Source organism: Pogoniulus pusillus, chromosome 6 (genome assembly GCF_015220805.1).
Source record: "Pogoniulus pusillus isolate bPogPus1 chromosome 6, bPogPus1.pri, whole genome shotgun sequence".
Taxonomy (NCBI): domain Eukaryota; kingdom Metazoa; phylum Chordata; class Aves; order Piciformes; family Lybiidae; genus Pogoniulus; species Pogoniulus pusillus.
This window is the reverse complement of record NC_087269.1, coordinates 23,865,309-23,880,555: the sequence shown is the minus strand read 5'-3', so window position 1 is coordinate 23,880,555 and position 15,247 is coordinate 23,865,309. Positions and strand designations below refer to the sequence as shown.

General features: G+C 48.9%; 1 protein-coding gene across 6 annotated transcripts in view; it reads right to left on the bottom strand.

Moving 5' to 3' along the window:
- The window catches only part of RNLS (renalase, FAD dependent amine oxidase), a 154,961-nt gene extending 140,924 nt beyond the window's left edge, over window positions 1–14,037 (bottom strand). The window contains exons 1-4 of one of the 6 annotated variants that reach the window (XM_064144985.1): window positions 13,972–14,037; window positions 13,501–13,606; window positions 12,704–12,846; window positions 11,313–11,471 (exon numbers count right to left, since the gene is read on the bottom strand). In XM_064144985.1, the coding sequence (XP_064001055.1) occupies window positions 11,313–11,471; window positions 12,704–12,846; window positions 13,501–13,606; window positions 13,972–14,032 (469 nt within the window). In that variant the 5' untranslated portion in view covers window positions 14,033–14,037. Of the gene's footprint in view, window positions 1–11,312; window positions 11,472–12,703; window positions 12,847–13,242; window positions 13,471–13,500; window positions 13,607–13,712; window positions 13,952–13,971 lie in introns of those variants that run through there. The other 5 variants (XM_064144984.1, XM_064144986.1, XM_064144989.1 and 2 more) reach the window with 5 other exon arrangements.
- Window positions 14,038–15,247: the final 1,210 nt, after the last annotated feature.

Below are 15,247 nucleotides of genomic sequence, written 5' to 3'. Positions count from 1 at the left end.
CAAACCACCCCAACACCTTTCCTTGCCCCTCTCAACCTTACCCCAGTTCTCAGAAAGAAGAGAGGTGCAGCCAAAAGGTTAAAAAGGAAGGTTAGTGGCAGTGAGGTTAAGGAGATGTGGCTAGGTCTGAAGACGAAGGCAGAATGAGAGACAAAATGGAGAATGTTATCAAATGTTTTCCTTCTTCCCAGAACTCTCAGTGAGACTGATGAGGGAAGGAGACACAACCATTGTTAACCTTTTCAATGCCCATTATCTAGTTCTTTTACCAAAACATTCCAGCTTGCTTCAACCTAGCACACCTAAGAGGCCCAGAACTGGACACAAGATTCCAGATGTGGCCTCAGCAGGATAGAACAAAGGGTTAGGAGAACCTCTCTTGACCTACTAACCACTCCCCTTCTTATCCACCCCAGGATGCCCTTGGCCTTCTTGGCCACAAGGGCACATTGCCAGCTCATGGACACCTTTCTGTCCACCAGCACCCCCAGGTGCCCCTCCTCTGTCCTGCACTACAACAGGTCAGACCCCAACCTCTACTGGTCCATGTGGTGGTTCTTTCTTAGACCATCCACCTCCGACCCCCCACCACAGGCAGGGATATAGCAATGGGTATTTGAACATGGACTCTGCAGTAAGTTCGAAGTGAAGATGTTTATTGTGGCAACAAACACTGCCTTATATATGCTTCTGAGCTGATCATATGACCCTAACATCACGATCTGATTGATTGCATCTCTGCAAGCCTGTGCTAAAACTAAACATAAAATTGGCTAATGTTAACAACAAACTGTTCAGAGACAGACCTCCTCCCACACAGGGACACCGCCCATCAGCACAGCTTGCTCATCCAGCCTGGCCTGGAACACCTCCAGGGAGGGAGCAGCCACAGCCTCCCTGGGCAACCTGTGCCAGTGTCTCCCCACCCTCACTCAAAACAATTTCTTCCTCATCTCCACTCCCAGTTTCCCCTCTCCCAGCTCAAAGCCAATGTTCTGGCACTCCCAGCCCTTGTCCAAAGGCCTTCCCCAGGTCCTCTGCAGCCCCTTTGGGTACTGGAAGGCTGCTCTAAGGTCTGTCTGGAACCTTCCCTTCTCCAGTCTTAACAGCCCCAATTCTCCTAGCCTGTCCCCACAGAGGAGCCTTTCCAGCCCTGGACCCTCTCCAGCAGCCACAGGCCCTTCTTGTGCTGGGGGTCCCAGAGCTGAAGTCATCACTGCAGATGGGGTCTGAGCAGAGCAGAATTCCTCCCTGTGCTGCTGCCCTCCCTGCTCTGGCTGCAGCCAGCACACAGCTGGCTCTGGGCTGCCGCCAGCACACAGCTGGCTCTGGGCTGCCGCCAGCACACAGCTGGCTCTGGGCTGCCGCCAGCAACCAGTGCTGGCTCTGGGCTGCCGCCAGCAACCAGTGCTGGCTCTGGGCTGCCGCCAGCAACCAGTGCTGGCTCTGGGCTGCCGCCAGCAACCAGTGCTGGCTCTGGGCTGCCGCCAGCAACCAGTGCTGGCTCTGGGCTGCCAGCAACCAGTGCTGGCTCTGGGCTGCCAGCAACCAGTGCTGGCTCCTGGGTAGAGCAAAGCCAGATTCTCTGTTGAAATGACATGAGAAGTACTCCAGGCACTGGACAAGGTTTATCAAGGCTCCTTTTCGAAGATTAGAGATACAGGAGATGCAGAGAGCGCTTAGAGCATCTCTGGCAAGGTGGCTTTAGCAGGGAGTTCAGCTCCTTAGGAAGAGTGAGGCAACCAACAATAAATGCAAGTTGATTCCAACCCACTGCACATCTCGAAGGCCAACAGGCTGTAGTATTCTGGATGGAAACTGCAGCTGAACACACCCACCGTTCTTAGCTTTTGACCACAGAAGCCGCTACCAGTGTTGTCTGTTTTTTACTGCTACCACATCCCCCAACCTAATTCCACTTGGGTTGATACAGCTGCCTGCTGGCAACAGAGAGAAGAGGATTAAGGACCTGACCCAGGTTTTAATCTAGTAAAGAGCAGAGAAGAGGCAGAAAGAGAGGGACTGAGGAAATGCCTGGACCCCGAGTTTCAGTCAGCTTCAACTGACCCAACTGCAAAATGCTAAATAGAGATGGCATTCACACCTCTGTCAGCTTCACTCAACTGCAGAAGCCCTCACAGCCACACTGAGGTGGTGCCTTTAAGGTCAACAGCACCTTCTGCATCACAAGGCTACTACAAAATAAAACCGCACCTCCATCACCTCACCTAATTGCACAGGAAAAGGAAGAGACCTCAGATTCTACAAGAGGTGTCCTTCCTGAGGGTTTAGTCCAAGAGCATACCACAGATTCTCGCAAAGGATGATGCCAAGTGTGAAAACTGACTGCAAGCTCAATGTAAATTTTATGTTTGACTCTGAGGAGCCAAAAATCTCATTAAGTTTAAAATTATTATTATGGGGGGGGGGGGGGTTGTTTTGGTACCTTGTTTTGTTGGTTTTGCTTTTTTCCCTGCTCTAATCCAGACACAAACAGCAAAAAATAACTTTAAAGTTTGCAGACCTATCTGTAGGAGGCAAAGATAATCCTCAGAAGGAGTGGTTTCAATTACAGTGCTATGAGGGGCCAGCAGCTATTAAACCCCTGCAAGAAATCCCCCCAAAAATCATTCAGTCTAGAGCCTAAGCTAGAAGGATAAATTAAAATGCACCAAGCATTAAAGTATGTATTCCACTGAAGAATTCTGTCTGCCTATTGGACTGCAACACTCATTAAAAATAGAATCATAGAGTCATTTTGGTTGGACAAACTCTTTCAAATCATCCAGTCCAACCATTCTTTAGCTCTACGAAGTTTTGGGCTAAGCCACATCCCCTAGCACCACTCTACATGGTTTTGAAACCCATCCAGGGATGGGGATTCAGCCACCTCCCTGGGCACCCCATGCCAGTGTTGAGAACCCTTTCAGGGAAGAAGTGTCTTCTAATGTCCAAACCTCCTTCTAAGCCTGCCCTGGCACAACTTGGGGCCATTTCCCCTTATCCTGTCGCTCATTACTAGGCAGAAAAGTCCAACCTCCACCTCAATGCAGCCTCCTCTCAGGGAGCTGTAGAGAGCAATGAGGTCACCCTTAGCCTCCTCTTCTCCACACTGAACACCCCCAGCTCCTTCAGCTACTTCTCCCCAGCCCTCTTCTCTAGACATTTTCCCAGGTTTGTTGCTCTTCTCTAGACCTGCTCCAGCCCTTCAATGTCCTTCTTGGAGTGAGGATCTCAAAATTGAACTCAAAACAGCACTCAAAGTGTTGAGTACAGGGGGACAGTCACTTCCCAAAGCAAGTAAATAGATGCTAAGACTGCTTGGAAACCTTTTCAGAGGTCTTCTACTCTGTAAAGGCAAGAATTTGGGTTACAAATTTCACATCAAAATGAAGGCTGCCAAGTGGAGGTCGGCCTGTAGCCAACCTTCACACATTTTCTCCCAATGAGCAGGTGTGGTAACAGCAAAGGAGGCAGAGCTTTGTCAAATACATTTCCTCAAAACCTCTGAAGAAAAACAAGAGCAAAATTTCAACCAAAAAAGGCTTTTACACCAAAGGACATCTGAGATGCACATTATCATGGTTCCCTATACATCAACCATCAAAACCATTTTCAGGATCCAGACACTTCAAGTCTGATATTGAGTGGTAAGGCACTGGAATAGGTTGGCCAGAGAAGCTGAGGAGGCTCCAACCCTGGAAATGTTCAAGGCTGGGTTGGATGGAGCCCTGATCAACCTGGTCTAGGAGGAGCTGTCCCTGACCATGGCAGAGGGGTTGCAGCTAGATGAACTTTAAAGTCCCTTTCAACCCAAACCATTCTATGATTTAAATGCCTTTCAATAGCACATCCAAGCTTCTTACAACACAGAACTCAACAGCTCTTTAAATATATGTCTCAAAGCTCCCATGACACTGCCAGGTGTTGAAGGGACGCTGTAATGGAGTGAGACACCCCCCTGCAGGGTTGCTGTTTAAATGCTGGCATTTCAGGCTGGCCACAGCATCTAATGGGGGTTCCCCTGGAGTGGGAAGCAGTTGTAGCACTCCCTCCAACTCTGAAGACAGAAGGCAGCATTCTTTCCTTTTCCATCTCTGAATCTGGCTTTTCTTCTTCTGTTTCACTCTGATTTATCAAATCAAGTTCCCAGACTGGTCCCAAAGGCAGGCAGCATGGACTGACAACCCTAAAACACCAAGCAGCACACACAGCCCATTTAATTTTCAAACCTCTCCTACTCACAGACATCAGGCTCAATCACCACACATTCCAAGGAGGGTCACTGGAATTGGTGCAATAGGCTATTTGGCCTTTAGGATTTCAACTGTAAAACAAGGCTACTTGGGGCATTCTAGACTGAAGAAACATCTCAGATTGGGCTAAGGCAAACACAGAATCACAGAAAACATCCAGCTGGAAGAGACCTCCAAGCTCACCCAGTTCAACCCTCAACCCAGCACTGCAAGGTCAATACTAAACCATGTTCCTAAGCACCTGCTCCACACACTGCTTAAACACCCCATAGATAATGCCTCTAGCACTGCCCTGGGCGGCCTGTTCCAAAATTTGAGAACTCTTCCAGTGCAGAAATATTTCCTGATGTCCAGCCTGTACGTCCTCTGGTGCAGCTTGAAACCATTTCTTCTGCTCCTGTGCAACCATTTCCTCTGCTCCATCAAGGAACAGAGGCTGCCCCCACCTCGCTCCAACCTCCCTTCAGGGAGCTGTAGACAGCAATGAGGTCTCCCCTCAACCTCCTCTTCTCCCCAGCTCCTTCAGCTGCTCTTTCCCATCCGTCTTCTCCAGACCCAGCTTTAGTGCCTGTATAGGGTTAACCCTCCAGGGGGAGTAACCTTTAACCTTGCCCTAGGTGGTCTAGATCCCTCCCCAGGGGTGGGTTAGCCCGCTCCCCGTTCCTGTCTAGAGATCCATAAAAGCAGGGGGACTTCCTGTTTCTCTCTCTCTGCACTCCCTGCCTCCGTGATTACCACCATCACCATCCTGTTCCTGTTTCTCTTTGTTTTACCACGTGACCATCACCCACAAGGCAGACAAAGCCATCACCATCACAATCATGTTGTATTTATACATTCTGTATTTGTTTTCCCTTCCCTATACCCTTTGCAACTTCCCTACCTCAGATATCTTTTTAAGTTATTGTTAAACTTTTCTTTTTAACTTCCAAATCGAGTGAGATCGATTTATTTGGGTGTGCTTACCTTTTCTCTCCCTACATCTAATCCCTTTCCTTTGGGAAAGAAGGGGGAAGAGGGAAGGGCACTCTATAAATTGTTATTTGGTTCTATCAAATTTATTTGAATCTCTGGAAATTTAAATTAGAACCACAACAGTGCCTTTCTCTGGACCTACTCCAGTCCCTCAATGTCATTCTTGGAGTTAGATGCCCAAAACTGAACCCAGAACCTCACCACTGCTGAGCACATGGGGGCAATCAGTTGCTCAGTCCTGCTCATTACACTCTCCTCTAAGGACCACTTTTATACCAACAGCAAATGAATAACTCCTTGTATTTCCAGGAAGCACAAATATTTGCACGGCCTGACCCTCAGCCCCTAACGTCTGATAAGCAACTAACAAATCAATGTACATATTTACACTGGACATTTTAGACAGCTTAGGTAATGAGAGCAAAGCCAAGGCCTGCCTAAGCCCTGCTAAGATTGCTTGGAATTTGAACTACAAATTTATCCTCCTGCTATCAAAAAATAAACATCCACTAAGCAAGAACTGGGGGGAGTTCATGAGCAGTTACCAGAGCTGCCGTTTCTTGAAGTAAGGAGGCACTCTACTATGAATTAGGAGAGCCCTGTTTTCCTTGCAGCATCTCATCAGCTTGTCTTATTTAAAACATATGGGGTGCTGATATAGATAGGAAAGGGAAAAAAACCCAAACAAATAAATACAATGAGTCAGGCCTGAAAGCAAAGCCAAGGCATTTCCTTTCTAGCAGATTAAAGGTGCAGAACTGACATTTACAATTCCAAGTTAAAGCAACCAAATGAAAACATTTTGAACACAGACATAAAAGAAAGCTATGACAAATTGCTGCCACCTCTAATTGCCCTCTTGTCAAGGGGCTGACTCAAACTAGAACCCATCAGGTTTGCCCATCCCATTGGCAAGGATCAAACTGCTCAGTGATAATAGGGAATCTGGTGGATAAATCTAGGCTGCTTCTAACAGCAGCGGTCCAGCATGCCTCAGATCCTACAAAGATGATTAACATTTGCAAAATCTACTCCTTTGCAAAGATCCTGCTTTGAAGCAAATTTCTCCCTTGACTGACTCTAAATTTACATTGCAAGGCTCTGAAATGCTTCCTCATTTTCCTCTCACCTTGTGCATCACCACAATGTTTCCTGCCAAAACTTAGCCTAAATACAACTAAGAGCACTAAATTTAGTGATCCCCGCTGAACCTCCTACACATCATTTGACTGCTGCCATCTATTGTTGTTCCAACCATGCTGCAAGGAGATAACCCTTGCCCCTCCTGCCACAAGCCAATACTAGTACTCAGCCTTTGCAACTAAGTCTGTTTAGGTGTGATAGCTGTAGGAGGAATGCATGTCCCAGACTAATAGGAACATGAAGCTTCTGATGAGGGTCCAGAAGAGGCCACCAAGATGATAAGAGGGCCGGAGAACCTACCTTGTGGGGACAGGATGGGAAAGTTAAGTCTGTTGAGGCTGGAAAAGAGAAGGCTCAAGGTAGACCTTAGAGCAGCCTTCCAGTACCTGAAGGGGCTCCAGGAGAGCTGGGGAGGGACTTCTGAAAAGGACAAGAGACAATGGCTTTGAGCTGTCAGAGAGGAGACTGAGAGCAGAGATGAGGAAGAAATTGTTGAGAGTGAGGGTGAGAACACTGGCACAGGTTGTCCAGAGAGGTTGTGGATGTGCCTTCCCTGGGGGCATTGAAGGCCAGGTTGGATGAGGCCTTGAGCAACTTGGGCTGGTGGGACGTTGTCCTAGAGTCTGGTATACCCCAAAATTCCTCTCTCTATGTGGTTTGAATGGGAGAGGAAAGGCACAAAAAACCTGTTTCCCCACCCTGCAGGCGTGAAGTGGGGGGGAAAAGGGCCCTGCCGGCACAAGGGGCGCCCTGTGAGATGCCCACGCTGGAATCAGGCTCGTGATTTGCTGTGGTCTTTGTGCCTAGGAAGTGGTAACTCGACTCTTTGTCTAGGAAGAGTATAAATATTGGGGTACTTCCTGCCTTGGGGTCCCTGCCTGGATAGTTCCTGCAGAAAGAGTCCCCTGGCACTTCAAAGGACAGGCTCCTGAGGGACAGGACCGTCCCTGCTTTGGACAGCTTCCCACCATAAGCACCCTTTGTGCAAGCTAACAAGCCTCAGATGTCCTCTGAAAGAGAGAGAACTGACACACATCTGGACTGCCCTTTCTCTCAGATAGCCTAACTCACCTGTGAGTCAACTTCGGCTCAGCCTGATTAATAGTGAGAATGCTATGTTTAGTAGCTTAGCCTTTCCATCTCATGACTTCTAAAATAGTCAAATTTATCCATGGTATCCTTGTAAGATCTTCTCAAACTGAATCTGCTAATTAAAACTAAATTATTTTTTGTATATAGTTTTGGGGGTGGGTTTCAGGAAAAAATAATTATTTTTTTATATATATTCCTGACTCGGCCACATTAATTCTTTGCCTCCACAATAGAGGTGTCCCTGTTCATGGCACAGGGCTGGAACTGGATGATCATCGAGGTGCTCTCCAACCTTAATCATTCTGTGAATCTATGAATAAAGCTTTCTGTTGAAGATGTCTAATGCCAACCCCTTTATTCAATTCACTTCTTTCCCTAGCCCCTTTCAGTTAAGATCTGAAAGGCAAAACTCAAACACCACAGACAAAGTGAGCAGAAGAACAAAAGCAAACAGAACAAAGTGCATGTAAATAGACAGATATGTATATAGAGATATAGGTTTTATATATATAAAAACAGGTAGATAAAGATAAATACACACTAACTTCTCTATTCACATCTTGAAGACTGAGTGCAGATTTGGGCCCCTCAGAAAAGAGACACTGAGGTCTCAGGAGTGGGAGCAGAGAAGGGCAAGGAGGCTGGTGAGGGGTCTACAGCAGCACAGCTCTTGTGAAGAGCAGCTGAGATTGCTGGAGTTGTTTAGTTTGGAGAAGAGGAGGCTGAGGGTAGAACTTGCGACTCTGCAACTCCCTGAAAGGAGGCTGGAGCATGGTGGGTGTTGATCTCTTCTCTGAATGAATAAGTACCAGGATAAGAAGAAATGGCCTCAAGTTGCACCAGGGGAGGTTTGGGTTGCACATTGGGAACACATTGCACATTTCTTCCCCAAAAAGGTTCTCCAGCACTGGAAGAGGCTGCCCAAGGAAGTGGTAGCGTCACCACCCCTGGAGTAGTGTCAAAGCTGTGGTGCCATGGTTTAGCACTAGAGTTGGCAGTACTGGGTTAATGATTGGGCTCTGACTCTTAAAGATCTTTTCCAGCCTAAAGGATTCTATGATTCTGCCTGTGATGAAAGGGGAGAATTTTGTCTCTACACTCAGAAGTACATCTGGCACAATCAGTTCTCATGCAGCCCACTTAAAACATTAATTCCGAGTTAGCCAAGGCCACTGTCTCCTCCTCAATGCATACAGTTTCACAATGATGTTTAGTCTTATCTAAAAGGTTAAAGAACAGGAAAAAGACACAAGCTTAAAAAAAATAAAATCAGCTTAACAGAAGTTTTATTCTGCAGAGCTGCAACTATTAAAATAGCAATTTTTCCACTGGGCCATTATTTGAGAGGGCCATTATTTCCAATTCTTAGTTCTTTGGGTATCACTTAAATACATGAAAATGATTCTTAAGGCTCGGAAGATGAAAGAGGACCTCCCTCAAGCAGGCTGTGACATGGAAGTAAAGACCCAACTTAACATCTGCAAGTAGAAGAGCAGATCAGACACTGGACACAAAGGCAATCCCCTGGTCTAAGCAGAGCTGGTTTTGCTCAGGACTGTGACTTCCCAGCCCAGACGCTGCTCACTGAGGCAATTTTGACAGTCCATGGCAGCTTGGCACAGCCAGGAGCTGCTTCTATGTGGGAGAAGCTGATGGGCAGAGTCACTGCCGAGAGTTGGGCTGCACACCAAGGGCACTGCCACAGCCTGGTGCCCACCCTGGGGGGCAGTAAGGCAGAGGTGGCACCTGCAGGAGGAGCAGCCAGGACAGGTGTCCCTGCACTGCCCATCAAGGGATTACAGCCCATGGATGGCATCTTCAGGAGCAAGCTGAGGGATCCCCAGGGTCGAGACTCTTCTGCCGTAGCCTATGTCCCAAGAAGACTCTATGCTTTCTGCCTTCCATCCCCATCCCTGTGTTCCTGAATCCAGCTCCAGAACCCAGCTCCTGAAGCCACTTCCCATCTGCTGCTGAGCCCAGGCTGGGACTTGCCCAGTGCCTGCCCCCAGTAGCAGTGGTGCCATCAAAGGTTGGGTTCCCTGTTGGTTTGTGTCTCTATCCCGTGGCATTGTCATTCTTCCTATCCCAGCTGAGTTAGTTTCCACCCCACCCCATCACTCTATCCGCCCCACCCCATCACTCTATCCCCTTTCTTCCGTTTCTCTTCCCTTTGGGCAGCAGAGGGCTTCATGGAGAGCCTCTGGCACTCGGCTGGTGGCCTGCTCAGCCCCAGCTCTTGACACACAGACTAAACACCCAAGACTAGACCAATGCTTGCTAACAAATCAAAGCACCACCTCCATCACACAGCTGTTCTTTGGCACCTTCACTTATTTGACAGCCTTTATCTACACAGAAATGCTAACAATTCCCCAGCAAAATCCATTTCAAACTTCATTTGGCTTCGAAGTGACAGTTCCAGCTACACTTAAGTGGCTAAAACAGAGCCTGGCAGACTTCACAGTTAGCAATTCAATCTCTAGCATGCAGTAAAAATACATCTCAGAAGGAAAAGTGGAAGAAATTATAGAGCAGATGGAAGATCTTTGAACTAGCTGCCTCTAATGAAGAAGCTGTCCAAGTAAGGATGAAACACTGAAACAAAGGAGGGCTTGTAGTCAAAACAAAGGCTTCTGGGGACATGGCCAAGGCTCACTCCATTGATACTGCTCATTGCCAACCACACCAATGACCAAAGTTAATACTACAAGGCACTGAGACACGTTTCATTTAGCTTCAGTGTCTGTCTTCTATGTAATACAGGCCTGCAAGGTCAGTGCTCTAGGTGTACTCCTAAATCCAGCCCCTTTCCACTGAAGTCCCGTGGCCTGCAGCCACAGAGGAGTTACACCAGACCTCTGACCTGGCCAGAGACTGCTGTTGCCAGTAGAAGAAACTCACAGAATCACGGAATGATCTGGGTTGGAAGGGACCAGCAAAGGCTAACACTAGTGACCAGGCAGTTCTCAAGCTGGTTTTTCACCCAGGCAAGTGTCCACCCATCCAAGCCATGAGCAGCCACCTTCTCCAGGGGGATGCTGTGGGAAATTGTGTCAAAGGCCTTACTGAAGTCCAGATTAACAACATGCACAGCCTGTCCCTTATCCACTCACTGGGTCACACGGTCACAGAAGATCAGGTTTGTCAAGCAGGACCTGCCCTTCATGAACCCATGCTGACTGAGCCTGATCATCTGCTTGCTCAGCACTGAACACTGCTGACACACTCACCTCACTAACCAAAGGATAGATAACTGAGATTTACTCCTGTTTGAGGAATACAGCACAAAGGTCTGAAAGGCTTTCATCTTACAAACCAGAGACCAAAGAGTGCTGATCTGCACTTTTTGCTCCCCTGCAGTTCATACAATTTCAGGCTCACTGAAAAACCTTTGGGATCTTCTCCACAGTATTTCGAGTCTCATTGTCTGGGCCATCTCAACTGCAGGCATAACAAGGACAGAAATGAGAATCAGCACAACATGTGGACAAAGACAGCAACAAAGGAACTGCCATCTGGAGACCAGCTGAGGCTCCTGTCCCATTCAGTAGCTATTTTCAAGCTATATAAAGGCAAATTTTGCTCTAGAAGCCAGCAAACAATTAAAGATGAGGTTAAAAAGTGCTCATCTATTTAGATATTACTGCTAGCAAGGTATTACTGCCCATTGTGGCATACAAGAGTACCCCCATTTTCAGAGTCACCCTATCCTGATCAAAATCATTTCAGTTGCCATCTGAAGCAAGACATCGGTGGCTCTGAAGCCAGACACCTGTTTCTTTGTTGGACAAGTCTCCCAATTGCCTTTTGAAGCCAGACACACATGATTTTGAGGTACGAACTTACAGTTTGCAATGTCCCCTTGCAGCTGAAGGATCTGTGGTACAGGCATTGTAAGAATGACTATATCAAACTGTTCTGGTGGCCCCATTTTCCTGGAAACTTCCCATTTCCCATCTTGGAGAGAGATGGAAGTTACATGATGCTCATAGAAGACATCTGCACCTGCATGGCAAAAGAAGCAATTAAATATACTTACAGTGAATTCCACAGAAGAAAGGCAGAGTAGTTTCCCTCAGTAAGCTGTAGAAGTAGTTCTGCAACGTTACACCTACTGCAGCAGTCACACAGTTGAAACTTGCAGGTAGTCACAGAATCAATGAGGCTGGAAAAGAACTTTAAGGTCATCAAGTTCCACCATTAACCCAACACTAACAAATCCATTGATAAATCATCTTGCTCAGCATCCTGTCTACACAGCTTTTAGGTCCACCACTGACCTCAGCAGCCTGTTCCAGGGCTTGGAAACCCTTTCAGAGAAGAACCTTCCCAAACATCCAACCTGAACATTCCCTCGTGCAACTTGAGGCCATTTCCTCTTGTACTGTCACTTGCTCCTTGTGAGAACAAACTGGCCCCACCTCACTCCAGACTCCTTTCAGGAAGCTGGAAGCTGTAGAGCCAGAGACCCTTCAGCCTCCTCTCTTCCACACTAAACAACCCCAGGTCCCTCAGCTGCCCTACTCTTCAGGCCCTTCCCCAGATCTGACCCATCCTCTCAATGTCCTTCTCAGAGTGAGGGACACAAAACTGAACCCAGTATTGGAGGTGTGGGCTCAGCAGTGCATAGTACAGGGGGATAATCACTACCCTGCTCCTGCTGGCCACACCACTACTGATCCAGGCCAGGATGCTATTAGCCTTCATCTACTTCAGGTCTTTTTAACAGATTCCAAACACAGTGGGCTCCATAGCACATAAGGGCTCATTTCCACAACACACCAGATGCAGCTCACCACTCTATTCCCAGCTGCGTGCTTCAACAGTGAACCAAACTTGTGCACGCTTGTGAAAAAAAACTCTCCAATACTCCCTTAATCCAGCTTGCAACCCTCATCTCTTCTCAATCACAGCCTCATCACTCCCACTAAATTAACTCTGTCTTAACTGAGCTAGATCTGATTGTTACCTGCTAAAGCAAATAATGACAATATAACCTTGACTCCCGAGCCTACAGACACTGTGTTTGTATAGAGCTTTCTGTACACCATCAGTGATGCACCTGAAGGACCTGGAAACATACAGAGCTTGTAGACATGTTTATCCATCTAAGCAACTTGAAGACACACAAAAACAAAGAAAAAAGCGAACTCTGAGGATTTGGATTTGAAAGACTGATCACCCAAACCACACTGATGAAAACCTTTTGCTTCATATAAATGTTTCAGATGCCTCACCTGACTGTTTTAAGTAATACTTGACAACTGAGGACATGCCCTGGGGTGCCATGTAATTGCAGGAACCTTCTTTCACTACCATTCCTTCGACGGGTGCACTCAGAGGTTGCAAGATGCCTTCAGACAGAAGTTCCTCATAGAAGCTTAAAAGGGAGCAGATGACAGCCAGGTGAAAACCAAAGGCAGCTGTTGCTGTTATTCACAATTAACCTTCAGAGAAGCCTAACTTCCAAATAACTTTTATCAGGATCACATAACCTGTGCTTCAGGCCAGGCAGCGCACGACCAGCAACTACTGGTACAGAGTGACAAACAGCTTCGTTTTACCAGGGGGTGGCCTTCTACACCAGACCAAGGCTATCTGCCATGTCTGGAATCCAGCTGCCTGACCTGAAGATTTCAAGACCATGCAAGGCAGGGCCATACAGGACAGTCACTGAGAGCTTTGAACGTCAGTACAAAACACACTGTCCCCATGGACAGCGGGCACAGGTGCCTGGAAGACACCTGCCTTTTCCCGAATTCCACACCAAGCCCACCTGTTTACATCACCCTCCCCGTGCCCGGGAAGTCCAAGCAGACTCCAGTCGCCTCTACCGTCTGCCAACACTGTCCTGAAGGGCTGAGGCATCAACTTCGCCTGCGGACTTCAGACGACTCCAAGGCGCGCCACGGCCTGACTCAGAGGGGTCGGTGGGATGCAGACCGAGAGTGGGAGCAGAGCAGAAGGCCACTCCCGGGCTCCTCTCTCGAACACTCCGGGGTAGGGCAGGGGAGGGCGGGGGCGGAGCTCTCACCTGAGGCGCGGCCCTGCGCGCTCCGGCTCGAGGGTGACGTACTGCGCGCCCAGGTCGGCGGCACAGGCGGTGTCCCGCGCGCCGCGGATCGTGCTCATGCGGCCTCCTGCGCGACAGCCAGTCAGGCACCGCAACGCTGCCCCAGGCGCCGCACATCGCGCCACGCCGCGCACCCGCCCAGCAGTACCCCTCCAGGAGCGCCACATACCTACCTGCGCCCCGAGCCTTATCCCAGACCGAGAGCCGGCCCACGCCCCTACACCGCAGCAGCGCCGCGCAGGCAGCGCCGGTCAACCCCGAGCCCACTACCAGCACCCGAGCCATTGCCCTGACAGCCGAGGCCACAGTGCCACGCCCCGCTTGGGGATGGGCACGGCTGGCGCCGCCACGCCCCCTTCCTGAGGGCAGCAGCGCCGCGGGGCCCCTCCTACGAGGTGGGGAGACGAGAGCTCGCGCGCACAGAGTGCGTACCTGGGGTCAATGCGCGCGCACGGCCACGCAGGCAAGGAGCCCTTCGCCACGCCCCCCCCATGCGTATTGCTGTGCACGTGCAGCCCTGCGCATGCGCACCCTCTGCGCCGCCTCTCTGCGCACAGTTGTGAGCTCACAGTCCCGCGCGGGCAGCTGAGTGCGCGCAGTCTGCCGGCACAGCTGTGAGGAGACGCAGCCGTGAGCATCGCATAGCCGTGCACGCACACCCCACAAGCGCACAGACACCCAGACACACTCTTGCCATGAGCTCACATGCCCAGAGTGCCCGACACTGCATTCACACAAACTGCACACAGAGACACGTGCACACACCCATACACAGACGCACACCTCACAGACACATGCAGACACCTACAGACACACACACATGCACAGACAGCTACACACACCCCCATGTGCTCACACGTCTGCAGACACGCTCATAAACACACACTCTTGAACACACACACACTCAACGCTAGGCACAGAGACCTGCACACATCCCTCTGCACACACACTCGACACGAGGCACAGAGACCTGCACACACCTCTATAAACACACACCCCTGCACAGACGCACCTGCACACACCCCCATGCACACACACCCCTGCACACACAGATACGCACTTGACACTAGGCACAGAGACCTTCACACATCCACTAAACACACACCCCTGCACACACACTCAATACTAGGCACAGAGACCTGCACACACCCCCAAGACACAACACATGCACAGACACCTTCACACACACACAACACATGCACACACACACGACACCTGCACAGAAGCATGCACACTCCCCCATGCACACCTGTACAGACAAACACATGCAGAGACCTGCACGCACCCCCTGTAATGGCAGGTATTATGATGCAAGATAGGATTTTTTCGATTAATATTGTTTATTAATTTTGATATTGAGGAATCTTGCTACTGACCACAATTTTTAATAATAGGTTCTTTGCAATTGTCCTGAAAACATTGCACAAATGAGAACAGAGGATCTAGGACATTTAAACATTAAACCATTAGGACTGGAAGGGAGGTTCTTGTGATCATACCACTTGCCCACTAGGGGCACTCGAGCATCTCCTTTCTGCTTAAGGCAGACAGTACTTGGATTCAATGAGATAATAGAGTTTACAGTTTGCAGAGAGGCTTTTGAATATTTACAAAAGTTACCTCTGGATTCCTGGGGCTAATTACAGTTTTTGGGTGGTACCCAAACACTTGCAGGGAGTTCTGTCAATGTCCTGTCAGATGTTGAAGC